Source organism: Semicossyphus pulcher, unplaced genomic scaffold (genome assembly GCF_022749685.1).
Source record: "Semicossyphus pulcher isolate SPU_LCO1_2020_fin unplaced genomic scaffold, fSemPul1.0.p SCAF_17, whole genome shotgun sequence".
In the NCBI taxonomy this organism is placed as follows: domain Eukaryota; kingdom Metazoa; phylum Chordata; class Actinopteri; order Labriformes; family Labridae; genus Semicossyphus; species Semicossyphus pulcher.
The window spans coordinates 4,115,973-4,136,627 of NW_027211681.1; the positions used below are offsets into that span (position 1 = coordinate 4,115,973).

General features: G+C 40.3%; 1 protein-coding gene across 1 annotated transcript; it reads right to left on the reverse strand.

The window, feature by feature from the left end:
• Positions 1-193: 193 nt before the first annotated feature.
• LOC138595384 (adhesion G protein-coupled receptor E5) lies at positions 194-16,974 on the reverse strand. Its single transcript, XM_069666774.1, has 17 exons — positions 16,672-16,974; positions 11,006-11,080; positions 10,381-10,530; positions 10,176-10,304; positions 9,029-9,172; positions 8,538-8,581; positions 8,250-8,360; positions 8,012-8,165; positions 7,751-7,870; positions 7,453-7,649; positions 7,162-7,335; positions 5,884-6,078; positions 4,230-4,447; positions 3,931-4,089; positions 2,778-2,946; positions 2,512-2,613; positions 194-1,881 (listed from the first exon to the last, which is right to left on the reverse strand). The coding sequence occupies exons 1-17, from the start codon at positions 16,700-16,702 to the stop codon at positions 1,840-1,842; spliced, it is 2,214 nt and encodes a 737-aa protein (XP_069522875.1). The 5' UTR covers positions 16,703-16,974; the 3' UTR covers positions 194-1,839.
• Between the last annotated feature and the right edge of the window lie 3,681 nt (positions 16,975-20,655).

The following is a 20,655-nucleotide window of genomic DNA, read 5'->3' on the forward strand; positions in this document are numbered from 1 at the left end:
CAGCGAGCAAGCCCCAACAACTTTTAGGGAATTCCACAACAAACTTATTGGGAAAACGTGGGCTCAGACTCAGTGTGACTCATGCTCATTATTGACCTGAGTCCTGCTCCTATTCGGGAATATCTTATACTTGTAAAGGAAAGAAAAGAACAGTGTTTTTAACTTTTATTTTTATTTCAATTCAAGTCCAATTTCACGAAATCTATCTATCTATCTATCTATCTATCTATCTATCATGTATTTATTTTCTAATCTTTTAATATCTGCTTGGAAATATTACTTAAAAAAATCCAACACTTCACAGATCCTTCAGCTGAAGTAGAAGCTTTAATAAAAATGTGGTGCATATTCTTTAAAGAAAATAGTACCGAACAATATACAACAAAGTAGAAAAATAAGTTCATACCTATAAACACCTATAGTATATCCTAACAACAATATTCTTACATTCACAATAAGCTGCATGTAGCTTTTTCACAAAATAATACATTTTGCAATGCATGATTAAAAGGCATGATGTTCACAAAAAAGTGCAGCCACACCAAAGAACCACAGAACAGCTTAGTCTTATAAATTAAACATACATGGCCTAAATCTGGCAAACAGAGGATAAAACAATCAAATAAAAAATCATTTGAAATCCAAATCTCTCATTTCTGATCAATTTCTATAAAATACAAAATTATACAACTGATAGCTTCATTACAACAATAAACTGTTCTGGTTTTATAAGTGAGGCTGTTCTCAAGTCTTCTCGATTATCCCATGTGAAGATGTGCTGCATTATCATTTTTACAAAATAAAAGTGCAATAAAATTACTCCCACTAAATCTCAATGTGATAAGGCAGAGGCTGACAGCTATAAAAAGAAAACATGACAAACAAAATGGAATTTTATTCCATAAACACAGTTTGATTGCAGGAAGCTTCGGGCTTATCAGAAGGGTGGGTCTGTGTTTATGAATCAACCAAGCATCCACTTTGGGCTGGATCTGTTTTCTTGTTTGATAATGTCGTAAAAAATGCATCTTTACATAAACCAGTCATGAAAGGCACAGCTCAACTGTATTAAGATAAAAACAGCCACAAGTGATTAAAAAGACACTTATTTTGTTTAAAATTAGAAAACATCACGGCCCCATCATCGTCTTTTAACAGACTGAAACTGTAAAAACAGCACATGAAAAAAATATTTGAAGATCCCATAAAAAACAGACACAGTTATCTTTATATAAAATACAGCACAAACAGTATGCTCATGCTTTACATTAAGAGCATGACTCATATTTTCTTGCAGTCCACATAAAGTAGACTTTATAGCACTTAAAAATAAATATTCTATATAAGTATCACTTTGGATCACTCCAATACAGCTTATTTTATGATTGTGATATGTTTCGGATGAACCAATAACATACAGAGATATCTGTAATTTCACTTCAAGAGGTCATTTTAGAAGTCGGCTACTTCTTGTCTGTTCCCACAAGATTACACATTTGTCAGGATTACTTCAAAATAAAAATTCAGTCATCATCGGTGCAGCCTGATGCACCATAAGAGAAATGTAGAACACAATCAGAGGGAAATATAAGCCGTATTTGAGGATTCATCGTTGACTTCGTGCAACATTACTCATATAAGTGGATTTCATGGTTTCTGAGTTGTAAAAAATGTGATCCTTTTGGTTGGTTGTAGCATTAAACATAAAGTTTAAGGGTACAACAAAACTAAAATAGAATTTTAATTGACATCAAGAATAATGACTGATTTTTGTTATTAGAAGAGATCTAAACTTTTGAAGGTAGGTTTAAGGTGTGAGAACTGGCATAGAAAACATCTTCATATTTGGGATTCTCCTGTGATCTGCCCGCTCCGAGAGGCCTGAATGAACACAAAAAGAAAAAGTTCAGAAACAGTGTAAGACTATGGATGTCATTTATGTAATGTGTTTGCAGTGGTAAAGAACTGCAATCTTTTTTTTTTGTAAAAGTAGAAATATCAAAATCAGCTTCATGGCCAAGAACACATACAGGAAATGTGACTCCTGTTTAGATTGTGTAAATGTAAAAATACGTTAATACAAGTCTGACAAACAAAATTCTCCTAAGGTAAGATTTTAAGGCCATCAAATGTGAAATTTTTAAATGTAAAAGTTTAAGTATGCATAATGAAAATCCTTTATGTTCTATATGTTGTTTTTTTCCCATTTTACCTTCTCCTGTTTTTTTATCTTCTTCTGAAACCAGATCATTTTTTGATTTGTCTGTTATATTTTTCTGCCATTGTGAAGCACTGTGTCATTTGGTTTTTGAGAGTAAAAGGCAATTGTTAACTGTAAATGTCAGATAAAGGAATAAAAACAATCAAATTCCTGCCTTAATTATTGTCGAGTTGAAGTATAAGTTACTCTAAAAAGGAAATACACAATATATCTAAGTTGCATGGAGGTACAGTAGTTAAATAGACGTGTTCGTAGAGAGGGAGATGATGAACTGTTCACTTTAAGCTTACTTGTGACTGACTACTGGAGGGATTGGTGCTGCTGAAGTCTGAGTATTTCTTCTTCTGTGGTGTGCAGATACAGGAGAGGAAATGGGCGTACTCCTCTCTCACCTGCAGAGGGCAGCAGAACATCAAGAGAAAACAACTTAATCCAATGCACTCCAATGTTTTCATCACACACTCTTGTAGTTGATTATTTATTATTGTATCTGTTGAGTTAATATTTCTCTTCGCCTCATGATAACACAGCTACACACACAGCTTCTGTCCCCTACCTGTTTAGACAGCAGGCAGTGCATGATGAAGACCAGCGCTCCCTGCAGGCTGTTCAGGATAGTGAAGATATAAGCCACCACTACGGGCCCCTCTTCAAACAGGAAGGCCCCGAACACCCACATCAGGCCCAGTATACACATCTGGGCGACAGCCGTCACTGTGAAAGCTCTGCAACGGAAAAGGAGGACGGAGAGAGTGGGGGGATGGTCAGAGAAAGGGCAACAGATAGAGAATGAAAGGAGAGATAAACATGGATGACTCAGTTAACATTTCAGTGTGGAAAACCCCCGAAGAGTGGAAGGGCAGAGAAAAAAATTGATGGGCTACAGAACAGAGACACTTTCTAAACACATTACTGTCTATTGAAAGCAACTGGAAGAAGCAAAGCCAAAGGAAACTGATTAATACAGAAGATTAGCGTTAAAGAGGGACACTATTTTAAAAACAGCTTGTGGCAATGTACTTAACATTGCCCTATTTGGTTGTGTATCCCTTTTTCCCATGAATAACTGGCGTAATAATTCACATTCAGAAGCAGAGAAGATTGATAGCATTTCAATTATAGCAAAGAAAACTCAAGTGCAGACTGTGATTTCATTTCAGTCGCTCAAACATGCGTGTCTTTCTACGGTCCCTGCAGGAAACATCCTGCAGCAGTGTGGATGGGTTACAAATCTTTCCACTGATAGAAACTACAAAAAACCTCTTGATTATAATTTAATGTTTTCTGTGTTTAACTGGAAAACTGCTCCCTTAGTTTAAGCACAAGACGTTCTAATTTCTAATTCCCAGGACTTAATTGAAAGTCACTGATTGATGAATTAGTGTATCCAAAGATGTTTGTTTTTTTTCAGTGGACATTTGATGTTTTTCTCAGCAGCACATGTTTATACAGCGATTTCTACCAACGCACCGAGTGCAGTAAAAATGGGCACAAAGGTCACCCCATTAGAGAGCCGAGTCACTACTATGAAAACATTCTCCATAAAAAACTCTCACATTCTTTCCATCCATGCGTTTTTTCCCAAAGAAACCCCATTTTCCCAACACATGCATCAAGTCAGCGTTTGCTTGCGCAGTCAGAAGGTGAGGGTCACATTACTTCACATATTACCACAGCATGTGAAGACACAAACAAACGCGCAGACTGACCTGATTTTGTGCAGTTTGGTGAGGTCTGGGTTGAGGCTAGTGAACTTCTGGGCGAGCTTCCAGACAGTGATGATGAAGAAGAAGATGTTGAGGATGATGATGAAGCACACGGGGCCAAAGAAGCTCCAGATGAGGCCATCATTCAGAGACAGCCAGCAGCTGTTTGGGAGGAAGGAAACACATGTTTATGATAGGGTTTTTTCCTCACATCAACCAGAGAGATAACAGCAGGTCTGTGTAATCCACTGATGTAATGCTAACATCCATACATATACAAACACACATACTGTAACACTTACTGCTCGTCAGTGCCGTATCCCTTTGGCCTAATGATGGCAGAGATAATGAGGATAACAAAAGGTGCTCCGTAACCAGTGAGGTATAAGTAGAGGGGCCGGATGGTGGCATTGAACACCAGGACGACCATACGGTACAGCTGCACCCCCTCTAACAGCATCCAGCTGAACACTCCCAAGAAGAAGAAGTGGATCATTGCTGCAACAAATCTGCAGCCGCCCTGAAATGTAGCATGAAGAAAGACGAGATCAGAGCAAAGGAAGGAAGCAGAAACTCTACATTATCACCCGTATCACATTTTTGAGTTGTTGTGATGATACACGATTTTGTGTCCGTCTCTGAGTATCATAACCTAAATTAGGATACCGTAATATTAACTTAAGTAAGGCCAGTTGTGGAAGAAGAAGTAAGATCCTTTAGAAGGAATACAAACCTGGAAATTACAGTTTAAAGTCTCAGTTAAAAGTTAAAAGCACTAATTTAGATTGTTTCAAACCTTACAGTTTTAAAGGGCCAGTTTGCCGATTTGCAACCTCAGTCCTATCATGCAATTATGGGGAGCTAATGTCGTTATGGTAGGAAAAAATATGCAATTTTGCTCTGTGCCTTTAGAGGACGCTATCCGCTTCTCCAGTGAGCCCTGGAAAACCTCCGCCACACTAGAGCTGTTAGTTAGAGCCTCATCTGGCGGAGGCTAAACTACACTTCCTCAATTTAGGACGCCCGCCTCCGATGTCATGTTTCTCGCTGGGGCGTTCTTTTAAGAGGGAGCGGCGCAATGCATGCAGGGTGTTGTAGGAATGTAGAATGGGCGAAACCACGAGCTGTTTGTAGAACTTTCTCCACAGCTATGGCCCCAATTTAAAATATTATTACTTCTATTGATTATCTCATTACAGTGGCATCTGTCAGTGGGTGGGATATGTTGGGAAGCAAGTGAACTTGTTGCCCTCGGAGTTGTGTTGGAAGCAGGAAGAATATTCAAGTGTAAGGATGTGAGCGACTTTGATAAGGGCCAAATTGTGAAGGCTAGGTGGCTGGGTCAGAGCACCTCCAAAACTGCAGCTCTTGTGGGCTGTTCCCGGTCTGCAGTGGTCAGTACCTACCAAAAGTGGTCCAAGGAAGGAAAACGGGCAACAGGGTCATGGGGGCCAAGGCTCACTGACACAATATGTGCTTATTTAACAATGAGGATTCCAAAAAAAAGTTGCATAAAATGGAAAAGCTCAAGCAAAGTACAAGTTCCCCTTAACTGAACCTAAATGTGCTGTCACTTTCCACAGTTGATTTAGACACAAGTATTACAGTTTTGGTTCATTTAAAACTAGGAAGTAGAGACAAATTTGGTAATTTTGTGATTTTATGCTCCAGTGTAAGTCTTCTGAAGTAACTGTGTGAAGAGGTCTGGATTTTCCGTTCTTACCACAAAGGCTTTCAACTTTGACGTGGTAGGAAATGGGTTAGAGGTTGCAGAAATACTCTGACGTTAATGTGGAGAGTGCTTCTTATTATTAACCAGACTCTGCTTTGTGGCATGTAAACAGGAAGATCGGAAGAATAATTCAACCCATTGTTAACACATTAAATCAAAATAATTTCCTAATAAAGGTATGGCAGTCATTGTAAATTAAGTCACTAATTGTTGCCCAAACATACCACGGGTTTAGTTTGTGAAATGCCAGCCAGGAAGATAAGGTCAGCCATGAAGAGGCAGACACAGAGGTGCAGGTGGATGGTGGTTCGGGTCCCTTGTATGGAGCGGCAGAACTTGAATGTGAGGATGCAGAGGAAGAGGCACAGCAGGGAGATGGTCAGCCCTATCTTGGTCATCAGCACGAGCCCAAAGGTGTGCTGGAAGGAGAAGATATGTGAAGTCCTTTAATGTTTAATTTGAGTTTTAGTGTTATCATGAACATCATAATTACTGTGTTTATTTACTCTGAAATGTATGTGAGTGAGGAAGAGAGGGAAAGCACTGTTAAAAGAATGATCGTATTGAATTTAAAGCTTTTGGGCCACTTGAGGATGAGCATGATCATCCTATAAAAACATTGATATATTATCACATTTTACAGGTGATATGTTGAACTTAAAGCGAACAGTTGCTTATTAACACATCAAGCAGAGCAGCAACATCAGCATTCAATTTGACTAAAGTTTTCCATGTGACAAAAGCAGGTTAAATATTATTATTATTTACAAGCATCTTTGGTCTCCACCAACTCCTGAGGGAAATATTTGACCCTTCACCTGCTATTTTCTCCACTATACTGTATGTTCTACCGGTAGGTGCATCTTCACTTAAATAGCTTCCTGCTGCGGGCAGCAACGAAACCATAACAAAAACCTTGCAATGAAATGATCCATGATGCTAATGGTAACTGCAGAGTCAGTAGAGTATTTGCTCTTAGTAAAACCCTTTTGCTTAAGCAACTTCATTTATTAATTCAGAATAACAGGCAGGCATAATGGCAGCACATGCTACCTACCTTGCTGGCTAACTAGCTGGGCGGCTGGGATTCATTTATTACTCAGCAAAGTTAAGACAGTGTTAACGGCAGCAGCTAGCTTGCTAAATCATAGGTATATGGATAGTGCCAATTCAACAGGAGATAGCTAACAATGCTAACGTGTAGCTACTTCACTTTGATGCTAATAAACTCACAAGTTGGCCTAGCTAGCACGATTTTTCACGAAACAGCCTTGTTAAACTTAGTCGTTGCTATAGCTAACAGGAGCTAACTGGCAGTGGCAGTTGTTGAGCCTACTTGCTAGATGGAGGAGACATGGGATTGGCTAAAAGATGAAAGGGCTGTAACAACACCTCTGTCATTAAAAGTGATATCATTAAATAAAATTGAATGATTTCTTTGGACGTCAACACACTAAACATATTACCAGTAAGTAGGTTTTTATGTTGTGTCTGCTCCTTACCTTCATAGGATAGCGTGCCATTAGCACAGCAAAGCTGCTCAGATGTTCACATGTGCACACACTGTGTGTGATATTGGAGTACTCCTGATCCAACCAACAACCATTTGTGGACCAGGCTCCTCTCTCAGTCCAGTACGCACAGATGTATCTCACCTCAGTGGACTTCTCTGTGTCCTATATGCACAAAACCACACCGTTAAGTGAAAAACAGGCTGATATTTCATGTATATATTTATCATCCAGCCTTAGTAGAATCACACACTCAAAAGACTGTGGAAAAAGTGGGACTACCAGATGTCTGAGGGTGATGTTGACACGGCGGCTCAGGTTCTGAGTGGAGGGGTTGGAAACCACAACTGACACAACTCTGGAGAAGATCTGAAAGGAGGGATCCACTCCTTCTTTTTCAAATCCTGTGAGCTCCTCAAAGGAGCGGTTAACTGAGCTCTCAAGGTTCTTGTAGCTCAACAATGCAGCCAGAGCAAAACCTGTTAAAAAAACAATAAATATGATCATTGATATAGATACAAAAAAAATGGGACTTATTTTTCTTAAGACAAAGGGAGAAGGGAAGAGAAGAGTAATTCACCAGGGTACGACCCCGTCCCAGCTGCCGTAGTCCAGTCAGTGTCTAGACTGGCGTTCTCATTGTTCAGATGGATCGGTCCCGTGGGTGGAGTCTTTCCTCTTTGCACTGCAATCTCTGCGTCTATTCGAACAGACATTTAATTTCTTGTGATACAGTTCACACCTTTATTTATCAAACTCTGCGTCCCACTCAAAGGTCTATATGCTTATTATTCTTCAAATACAGTATTCAAATCCCGGCAGAGCTCATGGACCCTGTTACCTGTCTTGTTGGTCTCTATCTTGGTGCGTTTGTCTTTGAGCTGTGGACCGATGACCCTGATGGAGTTCTCCACAGTGTCGAGCAGTACGCTGACGTCCTCACTGCTGTCCAGGTGATCAGGGGCCAGGATGGCATCAGTCGCTGTCAAAAGTTTCTGTAAGAGTGGCAGAAAAGGGGATTGACTTGAGAATACTGTGTGGGTTTGTATGTGTTTGTCTTTTGAATGTGCTGCTCTGACCTCCAGTAGCGCCTCTCCATCAGCCTTCCCGTCACTTGCGGTAGTTGGGTTCGACAGAGCCAAACAGCTGTTTCTCATCATGGACAAGATGTCTGCCAGGCCTCCGAGCGACTGAGAGACACAGACAGAGAATAATACGACTATTCAGCTTGCTCTTTACTAAAGTTCACATATAATAAACCCTACAGCTCCTAAGGGTGGTCTAGTGAATAAAGGAACTCTGGGCTGCCTAAAGGGCGAGTACGAGTGAGAAAATGAAATCTGAATCAGATGATAATTTTAGTTTACCTGTGAAGGCCCAATGTCTGCATTGAAGGCGTTACAGTCGAGCTCTAAATGGAAAAAAAAAACAGAATATCAGACGGTGATCTCACCAGAAGAGTATTTTCACTGCCCTGTGCATTGAAAGCAAGCGATAGCATCTACAAAGCAAAGCGGCAGCAGAGAACAGAAAGTCCTCCACATTAGCTTCTGAGACTTAGACCACAGATTATCTAGATTCAGATGAGTAGACACAGAAAGTAGAGTCAAGGCTGAGCGAGTATTCAAAGCACAAAGGAAACTGTGGCCCAAAATATGCAGCGATCTGATGCACAAAGCATTCGTTTCAGAGGGCAAACAGTGGTGCATTTGGAAGAGGCTTTGCACCACTTGTTGTCATTTCTCAGCCCCATGCATCAACACGTGTGTGAGTAAATGCAGATGAGAAAGCGAGGCTTCAGTAAGAAAGTAAAAAGCAGTGAAATGCATAAAGATGATTGGCGTGAGTATCAACTCACTTGAGCATGGGGTCCTTTCGTTGCCATAGTTGGTGTATCCTTCTTGACACTTGCACCAATAGCTCCCATTAACATTTTTACAGGTCCCTTTAGCTCCACAGATGTCCTCGCTCCTGTTTTCAGCTACGTTGCATTCATTGATGTCTGTGTTAGAAACAGGAACAGAGACATTATCACTGACATTCCTTGAGGGTAATGATTGATTGAATCTGAACATAAGCAGGTAATGCTAATGCACGTAAAGAAACAATCTCTTCCATGTAAACAGCGGACGTGTTTCATTTGGCAATTGGGCCTTTGGGAAGTTTTCCGGCAGACAGTGACGTGAGATGTTGTTTTCCAGATTTAGATAAAAGATGCAATTTGATGCAACCGATGATAGGTTCTGAGATTGAGCTAAGAGTAACTTTCTCACAACTAAAAAGTTTTGCTTATTACAAATAATCTGCACCAATACTCTATGACTCGTAGCTGCTGGTGGGTAAAGTTTGCTAAAGTTAGATACAGTTCACTTAATGACTTCATGACTCTTCTCAACTTGGGTTACTGTTAGTAGGATTTATTATTTAGCTTCCAGCCTGCTTTAAATAAACAAAGATGCATATTAGTGTTTATATAATTTGCTCTACTTGGCCACGATGGAAACGCTCTACAATGGAGTGCAGAAGCTGTACGGGCAGTACCGTTTAAAGTGGAATCAGGGGATAATCAAATAGCAAGCAGCTGCCAAACATTGGTAAAGTTGAATCTTATTTTTCCACAGCTTTCTAGTGTTGGTAGACACAGTGCGGATTTTATGTTTATTCAATCATGACAAGTCATGTGAAATATGTGTTTATGTCTGTGTTTATGTAAGTCTGTGTTGTTTACACGGCTGTGTTGTTGACACTCAAGCCATTGATGCAAGTGAGACAAATCAGCACAGAGGAGGTGATCTAACAAGCACTGACACCCACACGGCAGTTTAAAGACTGTGTAGGTGTGTATAGACCAGATTTATATTTACATCCCCGGCCTCTTGTTCTTTCTGCTGCACCGATTGAGCCGGGTCAATTTTCACCATCGTGATATTGTTTTGTGATCTCAGCAAAATCCAGATCATCTTCAACCAGACAAGAGTAGATACATAAATGTAGACACAACTCACCAACGCAGCCTACACTGCTGTTGTCTCTGGTGTACCCATGTTGGCAGGTGCACTTGTAGCTCCCAATCAGATTTGAACATTTCATAGCAGGACCACAGATACCAGGCTCTTTGTTGCACTCGTTGATGTCTGAAGGGAACAAGCGAAGATGGGTAAGGGTCCTTGTGGAGAAACACTGGTCACACACACACTCTGGAACACTCACCCAGGCACTGTCCGTTTATTCCCGTGAAGTTAACGTCTCCTCTGATGTTTTTGAATCCTGGCAGGCACTGACACAAGAAGCTTCCATATGTGTTGGTGCACATTGTGTTTTTTCCACATGCATTTGGGATTTCTACGCACTCATCCTCATCTGTAGATTTGGATTCAAATACATGAAGCAAAGAGTTATGGGTAGAAATCTCATAGATCAATAGGTAATACAACATGTTCTCACAGATGCAGCATCCTTCACTCTCTTGTTAGTAAAATGTCATCAGGTCATTTAAAGCTCTTTTTCTTCCACCTCTCAGTCCACCATGATGCTCTGGTTTTAGCTCTGCTGTCAGGGCACTTGTGTCTCTATTTAATGTTTCTTTCAATTTGTACTGATCCGAGAATTTAGGCCTCTTTTACTGATGCTGCCATTGTAATACGCTCCGGTTTTGAGCCGTGCTTAAATGCCTTAAAAGGGAAAATATTGTGAAATGTCGGGAAAAAAGGTCTTCTGGTCAACTCCATTAAGAGGTATTTCATATTTAGGGAACACAACTCAAGACTCAATGAAACATTGGTAGAGAGAAGAAAGACAGCGGAGAGCGATCGTTGAGGTCAGTGCAGATTCTTACCAACACATTCGCGATTTCTTGAGCTTAAACCATGGGGACAATCAGAGACACAGTTCTCCAGCAAACACAATACACCTGCAAGAAAAGAGAGAGACACAAATTAGATTCAATTCACGGTTAAGGCATGTTATAATAACAATAAACGGGGCATTAAACCAGCAATTGCATCTGCTGATTTTACAGCCTCTATTCAGTCAGTCAGCATAACTTTAGCCCAGAAACCTCACTGGTGATGGTGCAAGATCTGAACAGAAATTCCATTAAATTGTGACCCTGCACTCAGTGGTGAAGCCCCACTTTCATTTTTAAGGCCCTCAGAGAGTTTCATAAAATAAAACTTTCCCACAGTACAAAGTTCAGAATTATATGCAGTTTAACTTCTATCATGTTTTTTATGTTGTGTTTAATTTACATGTCATAAGGTGGCTCCGGTGTTCCTCTTTGCTAAAGGCGCCTCGCTAAAGAGGAAGCAGCTGCAGTCTGCTTAGATTGACAGCAACGGCTAACCGGAGTCATGGCAGCACAAAAGTATCAAAACATCAACAGAAACCTCTCAAACAGCTCCTGCAGCGTATTTCACTTCACCATCAGTGCTGATTATGAGCAGTCTGTTTCCAGCCCCATAGATTTTCACCTCAGTCACCTCTCCATAACTCCAGAACTCCTGGAGGCAGGTTGTTTAATGATTTTGTGGTCACGGAGAAAATATTTGTTGCATAATGAACAAAAAGATCAACAGCGGAGATATTAATTATATATTGTATCTTATTAAACAACCAAGCAGCATGGCTTCAGGAAAGACCAGTCGCCAACGTCCAGATGGGTCAGTCGGTCACGTCTGTCCACACTAATTTTCTCTTATCTCTCTTTTGGACGATGTCTTGAAACTTTGCACAGACGTTCATGGTCCCCATGAAATGAAGGCGGATACATTTAATGATGCCTTATAATTTCATCTTACACCAGCAGACGGTGACATTTTTTCTTATCACGTAAAATACCTCCACTTCTGCCGATGGACTGCCACAAAATCTTCTACAGGCATTCATAGTTCTCAGAAGATGTGTCAAAAGGCTTGAACGATCACCTGAGTTTTGACTTTAATGTTTCAACAACCATGAAGTTTGGTTAGCTGAAAAATGTTAAGCTAAAATAATGAAAATGATAATATACTTATTAAACACCTGCATGCCAAGCCCCTCTCCAACTTAGCATGTTATTGGCTTTACTTTGATCTACTTCCTTGAAGCTTGTACTAGCACTTTTTTTTGTACACTGCAGATAGTACCGGTTCATTGTAGGTGTGGTCTTAGCTTAGCATCATGGCTACTTTGCCTGAAACACGTGTGGCAGCTATAAACTTTATATAATGTGATATACTCAATTAATTTAGCTACATTTGTTGTATAACACAATCTCGTAAAATCGCCTGTGATGGTCCAGTCTGCACAAACAGACACAAACGTTGGCCTGTCATGTTTAAACAGCCATGTATACATTTTAGTTACATATATATTTAGTTACATTTACTTAGTCGATACAATATTAATATGTGAATGCTGTGTATGTATATTTCAGATATTTTCCTCTTTGCAAAGTTTCAGTCATAGACCGGTGAACCGCGCAATGTGTGGTGTTTAGCAGGATGTCCTGTATGCCGATTTATCCCCTCAATCAGTTGTCTGCATTTGAATTGTCATTGTGGTAGCTTGTTCTTGTACAGCACACAGAGAGACTAAATGTCTGTAGACTTTTGGTCTTGTTGTCTGGGTCACTTTGGGATCCGATATAATGACTATGATTATGAACTTCATTCATTCACTCCTTTGGTCCAACTAGACCTGGATGAACTTCTGTGTCTGTCTGTGTCCATGTGGGTAACATGCGTACATGACTCACAGTGTCTCTCTGTAACCATTTGTTCCCGTTCCTCTGAGGAAAAGGATCTAATTAAATGAAGTGAAGATACTTTTCTACTTAAATCATCACTTAACACAGACAGTAACAGGGCTGGACCCTTGCTTCAAGGTTATTTAGCAGCATACAGCAAACATGGACACAAAAGTTTCCCCTTTTGCTTTACACGTGTGCCTGTTTCCTCTGAGATTGTTTCTTCCTCCTGCTGAACTCCACCCCCAGTCTGTAACATTACCTACATATCACAACGGACACGTGTCAGTCACATATTTAGACTCATGAGTAACTGTTTAGGCAGACATCAGCGCCCCCTTCTTACAGTATCAGCAAAAAAAGTATGCTGCGTTTCCCTCCTTCGATCACAATGAGCCCTGTGTTGTTCTGTGAGGGAGCTGGAGCTCCCACAGTAACACCACTTTAGGGAAAGCAGACAGAGTTAGACAGAGTATCTGAAACAGTGTGACTGCGTCTATCTGTATGACTTAATAACTGTGCACAGGAACCAAAGCCTGAAAACATACAAAGAGTGACTTTGTGCTCTGCTTGCAGCTGACTTTCATTCAGCAGTGAGCAGAGTGCTGGATGGGAAATGTTGTCTGTCACATTAACTGTCTTTCGGTACGTCTGCTCTGTCTCACATGTCTTCAAAAGTCTGCTTCTCGTAATTGCTGCAGTACTCGTGGGCCGTGAGAAAGTGGAAGTTATAAATGCAGCCAAATACCTTCACTCTGAGATTCGTCTCTATTTCTCTGAGCGTACAAGCGCCTGTGCAACTGTCCTTTGTTATAAGCCTCATTCTACTCATTTGATCTCTGTTAAGTCAATCAGACTGATAAATTTGCTACATTTAAGAAGACACAGCTACAAAGAATCTCTTTTTTTTTAAAGGTTTTTTGGTGGCTTTTTGCCTTAATTACATAGAACAGAGAGTTCGTTGACGACACACACCAAATGATCAGCAGATCGAGGTCAGTGCCGTCGAGGACTACAGCCTCTGCAGGGCGCCCACTCCACCGACCAAGCCAAAGCAGCCAACCCCCCCCCCTTTTTTTTCAATAGCATATGAGCAGAGATTCAGGCATGTTGATCATGAGCAGCTGATCTGGCTTTTCTTTAGTACAAAAAAAAACCTTGTGCACTGTTTTCATGAAATAGTTCCTCTAAACAAAAATATAGTGATTGTTCTTTTAAATGGGCTGAACTACTGTAAAATTTAGTGTATAAGACGCACTTTAACTAAAATTACCACAATCTAAAAAGTGGGCTGCGTCTAATATGCCAGTGCGACCAATGTGTCAGTATAAAATGCAGACAGAGGTGTGTTATTGTGTTACAGTATTTTACTCAGACAATGACGCTATCTGGTTGTTAAGTGGTGACGTCACATCTCCACATTAAACTGTATCCGGGCCCAAGCCGCTACAACGTCTCCTATTTACAATATGCCGAAGTGCCGCTTTCCTTGCTGTTTTAAGGGAGGAAAACTAACTTGATTGTTGCAAGGCGGGATTAATACGCCTCTGTTACGTCTCACCCTCTATGTAAAATGCACAGAGGAGGAATGGAGGGGCAAAGTCGTTTCGCAAAGGCGAAACGGTGTGCGTGTAAACAGCAGAACCAGCAGGGCGGAACAGCGCCCTGTGTGTATGTGAAGCAAGCACTGTTTGTTTGCACCTCGCGCACGTTTAGCTTCCACAATGCCGGAACACGTTATAAAAACACACACTGGGGCAGAGCTTCGTTACAACGCTAAAGCAGAAGCGCAGTGTAAAAAGGGCTAACGTTACCAGCTACCACTAGTTACAGCAGCGGTTGCTAGCAGGATTGCAAACTCGACATGGCGAAAACAGGTGGTAGGCTGTAATTTGTGTTTGTTTTAAATGAAAATAAATTCAAATTGTTTTGAAATAACTTATACACGTTTTTATTAATAAACAGCTATAGAAAATCTTTTTCCCTCTGAGATGCCCCCAAAACAGACTGCGACTCATATTCCGGATTTTACAGTTGGTTATTTAAGATTTTTTGATAATGTATCAACAAATTATACAACAGTTAGCTCCGACCAAGTCATCTGATTGGACAAGAGGCATTCCATGAGTGGCGATACAGAGTACAACATCACTGTAACTTTTCACTGTGTATCACTCCGCCTCAGCCAGGTGTTCTGAATACTGTTAAATAACAACCGTGTATGTCGACATTGATCAAGCTGGTACCTCTGAATCACACCGCAGCCTATTTTTTAACTGGTTGTTGATAAATCAAAACAAACAGATAAATGTTCATGATAAAAACAGCTGATCTATGGTAACCCGTAAAGACAGAGTGCAGGGGAATATTTGGGTTGCTTGGCAACAAAAGTTCAGTTTCAGTTCAGCTGTGGAACTAGTTGAGTTGGTGGAACAAAAAATAATCTGTTGTTGATTGTTACTTTTTACTACTATTTGCCGCTTGTATAACTACGACCAAATCACAGCCGTGATGATATTCAGTACATCACAACCTCGAGTGTGATATTTCTTAAGTAGCCCGCCTTCTCAAACTGGCCTGTCTTTAGGTCAAAGCCAATTCCAAACCGTTTAAATCCAAAAACATACAATACTAACAAAACTACCAAACTTGAGGCAACTCAACAAGTTATAAACCAAACTCTGACATACTATCAGAGACGCACAGAGCAACATTTACAACATTTGTTGGTCTCCACCAACTTTTGCGGTAAATATTTGACAATTTAGGAGCAACATTCACAAGCTATCTTTTTTCTTTAACCATTTGGTAATAATATAAAGCGGCTTCATCACAGCTTTATATTTAAAAAAAAAAAACATGCAGATGGAAATGAGGTTGATGATAGTGGTGTTAATGATCACACTATATTACACTGAGTGCCAGAAAACCAAAACAAGAAGCTGAAAGAAGCTAACATGCTCTATAAAGCTGGGGGAAACTGTAGTGTTGGGTGATGCGTCTTACGTTTGTCACTACAAATTACTAATTTTATGTTCCTCACAGTCTTTTGATCCATTATTATCTAAAAATAAGATTTGACCAGCTTCATTGCGTGTTGTAATATTGAGTTCTTCTGCTTTTAAGATAAATTGAGCCATAGTGCAACAAGTTAGGCTGTGGTTCAACAGTGTGATATGATCATTCAATAAAAGACATTAATACATAATCAGATTTCTTTTTTAAACCTCATATTTTGTGTCTTACTCAGATAAGGCTAATATATTCTTCCTGTGCTGAGTCATTGTGTGCTTTCAGGCCTGACTCTGGGTTTATTTTACTCTGACAGCCTGAGGACCCGGTCAGTCCTGCAGCATCAGAGCAGGGCCAGAGGTCTTTACACACACGTCATTCTGATCGTCACAACAGCCAACACAGTCTGATCACTGACTGACAGACCTAACGTTACCTTTATGTTCCCCATGTGAGCTACAATTAAAAATTCCTTGAACTCTGTTTACGCTACAATTAACAAGTTGTGACCACTGATAATAGTTGCTATGTGTGTTTGAGTCTGTTAGACAATCTGTTAAGACATTAAGTAAATATTTTATTTAGAAAATCTGTCTGACTGAAACAAAAGTAGAAGTACGTCAGCTGAACAGTTACATTATCTCTTAACGTCCCTATACTTTTGGTTTTCTTCATCCTAATAATCACATAGTCAGTGTCACACACACACACACACACACACACACACACACACGGTGCTCTCTTATACTCAATGAATGACTTACCAAAAATGAGCAGCCCCTTTCCAGTCCCCATGTCAAAAGCTGCCAGTATTCCCGAACAGCTGGTGATTCTACCAAAACTATAAATTACTTATAAATCTTGGTTGATGTCCTGAAATAAAAGTTTAGATTCTGTCACAAAGTTCATTCGAGATTGTCGTATTTTTCAGATATCCTGTTGTCCAATGTCCGTAAAATCCACAAAGTATGAGAGCAGAGACTGAAAAGTGAGAATTAAAATGATAAATCCTTTCTGTGGCAGGAAAAGTAACGCTGAACCTTCACCAGCTTTCTTCCTCTCTCAGATTCAGAGTCTCCGTCTGAGCACGCCTCGCTCTCCCCTCGATTACCCACCCCTCCCCTCCCCTCCCTCTCTCTCTCTCTCTCTCTTTCCCTCCCTTTCATTTATCTGTGTGGACTGTCTCTCTCTCGTCACCCTTTCTTGCGCTTTTCTTTCACTCCATATCTTTGCATTTGAACACATTTCTCTCACTGGCACCGTATCACGTTGCTTGCACAAACCCCCTCCTCTGTCTACGCCGTCTTTCACATTTCCCTTTACGCTCCAGTGGGCTCTATTTCAGGAGCTATTCACAACAGTCTCATGAGAGCAGAAAAAGAGAGGGAGGGGGGGACCGAGACTGAAGAGAGGGCAATGACTAACGCTCAATCTAAACAGCTGCTGCTGTACTTTTGTTTTGCCAGTAAGTAACTTTATATCCCTTCCCTTTCTCCCAAACTCCTGCTCTTCATCTCCTCCTACTTTACTTAATTTCCCCCCAAATGTTCAGCCCTTAACCTAGTTCCAGTGACAAACTGTCTGTGTTTTCTCAACCCCCCCGGACGGCAAGAAAACACACTGGAAACAGAAGCAGGATTATGTCCAATAAAGTAAAGTCCTTGACAAGACCAGGATAATATTCAGAGTATTTACACTCCTAAAACAAGCTGTAATGACGCCACAAGCTAAAACAATAATGAAAATATGAGGACACCCCAGTTAGAGAAGTGGTAACTTTGGTTTGGCTAGTGCTGCTTGAGTCTAACATCAAAGAAACAAAAATTAAAACCTTTTTTCAGCAGCTTGAACTTTAACTAAGCCCCATGCCCCTCAGTAAGTGTTGCTACATCTGTGAAGCACAAACACAGTTTACAAAGATAACAGTGTTACCACATGAAGGTGATAATTAAAAAACTACATACACTGTGTATGCTTAAAAAACACAAGAAGGGAATAAAAACAAGTTTCACATTAATAGTGGCTTTTAATATAGCCTGAAGCCTGAAGCTAGCTAGCTAACTAAGCTAACTTTAACTCCATGTTGGTTAAAAATGCTGTATGTAGCAGATATGTAATGTATCCAGCTACACATTTCAGTTGTTTGTCTTAAATGCGTCTTACAAAAGAGATAAACCTCCATTTCAACTGAACCTCCATTTCTGAATGCTCCCAAATAGGGATAGACCTACAACCTGACATTGTGTCTTTACGCATCCTGTGTAGACACAGACGGACGGCTAAAGTTGCAGCTTTGCTAACACGCTGTCTTACATGGTGTAAGCTAACCAAGTTGGTGCACAGTAAAAATGAACACTGGTGAATATTTCCCTTATTATAACTTTGATTAAACCATTATATGCAAGCAAAGGGGCAAATAATACATTTTCTTCTGGAGGCATTTGCATTGTCACCTCGCGTGGGTAGAGATAACAGCAAAGAGGCGTGGCTGTCAGCACTGTTTCCTTTGGCACAACATCGTAGGACTACGAATTCTGACTTGCAGGCAATGGTCTTTTGCCTGCATTCGCACTTCTGGAGTATGTAATCTAATAAAGAGCGTGACAGAGCTAGTGATGTTGGCGATAGCATCCAGGACTTCCAATCAAACACGGATGTGCTTGTTGTGAAGGGAGCTTTGGCTTTAAAATAATGCGTACTTACTGCTGTTGTTTGTACATTAGTTAGCTTAAGATGCTAACGATTTCAAGCTTATATTAGAACTAATAAACAATCAATTTATTACACTTTTGGTTCTTCTTACAAAAAAATGACCACATTCTTAAAATGTGGAATATTTCTTCAGCATGTGGAGAAATAAACAGCTTGATATTCCCACCATGTTCAGTTACTGTTGCTAAACTGTGATTGAGCAACTGCTGTTTGGCACAGGGGCTTAGCTAACGGTAAACGGAATTTTGCTACACTGCTGATGCAAGAAGACTCAAACAAAGATGCAAAATAATGCAGCTGCGAAGGGAGGAAAGGGAAGACAGTGTGAGCTTATTAGGTAACTGAGAGTGAGAAGAGAGCATAACACACTTAAGATACGTGTAGGAGATACAGGTTCATACTTTTACCAGATGTGAGAGATGATCTTTGTTGTCATGGTTGCCATGCAGCGTGTAAAAACATCTACCACATTATCTTTGATTTGTGGCAAACGCTGTGTGACACAGATGGTGTAGATATTTAAACTTCTAAAAAACATGTTGCACACAGTGATGGTTGATATAACAACTTAACCAAAACTCTCCTCTGCTTCAAGTGAGCAGAACAGTTTCCGTAACGAGCTGGTTGTGTATTTCCTTTCTCAGCTTGTTCAGAGTGAGAGATAATAAGACGTCTTTTCCTCCCTTCAGTCTTCAAAGTCTCTGTCTGCGATTTCTTAAGCGTCATCTTGACTCTGTCGTGGTTTTTCATCATATTCACACAGACAGGAGCATACAAACAGAGACAAATGTGCAGAGACACATGGAGACAGAAAAATTATGCAGGCAGGAAGAGGATGAGAGGGTGAACTAACAAAAAATTGTGGTGCGTGTAGGTGTGTGTAGTGCGGGTGTTTTGACGCCTTTACTTGCTATGTCTGTGCCTCAGTGAGTGTCACACTGTGAAAGCAACTGCGACTTAATTTGTCACACGCATACACTTTAGTGTTTCCATTTAGAAAGATCCAGTCATTGTGTGTCTGAGTGTGGGTGCTCATGTTGGCAGCAAACGCACAATAATCCCATGTGCATTAAATGGACGAGCGGCCTTTGTGACCATCAGTCATCCAAAAGGAGAAACTGTATGGGAAAAATGTGGTCTGTCAGAGGGAGAGCATTATTTATGACATGACTAACAAGCAGCTGTGATCACAGACATGAGGAAGATAAACAAGGGGTTTACTTTTTGAACTGCATGTGTGCGCGTGTTACATCTTTATTTTAAAAAAATAGCTCAACTGAAAACCTTCCTGACCGTCTCTCCATGACATATCAGGCTGTTTGTATGTTTGTAAATGAACAAAACGGCTGATCAGTGAGCTAGTTTGCATCTTGTTACCAATTGGCTACATGCTTTTTTTGGATTGCATTGGAAGAGTTTGTGCTTCACCTTTTCCAGTCAGAATGATTTCGAGCCCGTCCCAAGATTGTGTCACTTTCGTTCAACCTTCCTCTTAATTTGTCAAAAGACAGAGGAATGCTTTACCTCATGGAGGTGGAAAGTTCATCACCACAAGACACATGATCGGATGTCCCGCATGTGTTTTTAGTCATTGTCTCATTGTCAGTTGTTTGTTGTTTCTGTCATAATTCATGAATATTTAGTTCATACAACCATTAAACAGAACAGAACAGAAAATGTAATTAATAAGATGTTGAAAATGGTAACTTGATAAAACTTGTTGATATGCCTTTTCATGGACAATGTGAGACATTTGCAGTAATTGTATTTGTTTTCAGCACATTTCTGTTGTGCAAATGTGTCCAAACCTGTTTATCAAAGGATGCTGGCTTGAGAGACATTAAATTAACTGACTTAAAGTAACAATCTCGAACTTTATTTATATAATGTCTGTTAAGTCACTATCTATTGCCAAATGAGTTAACACAATGGTGATTGAGCCTATGGCCCACTGATGAAAGCCTTTGCATTGGCAGTATATCATATTTTATGGACTGGGTGTCTGTGGCGACATTCGCAAAATAACAAGTGCACCC

What these genes read in the sequence shown, in the direction of transcription:
- LOC138595384 (XM_069666774.1), bottom strand. Translation starts at nt 16,702, where the DNA reads ATGGGGACTGGAAAGGGGCTGCTCATTTTTG. An exon ending in AAAGGGGCTGCTCATTTTTG is followed by an intron (nt 11,081 to 16,671) that starts GTAAGTCATTCA and finishes CTTTTCTTGCAG; the next exon opens with GTGTATTGTGTTTGCTGGAG. An exon ending in CAGCAGTGTAGGCTGCGTTG is followed by an intron (nt 9,173 to 10,175) that starts GTGAGTTGTGTC and finishes TTTCTAACACAG; the next exon opens with ACATCAATGAATGCAACGTA.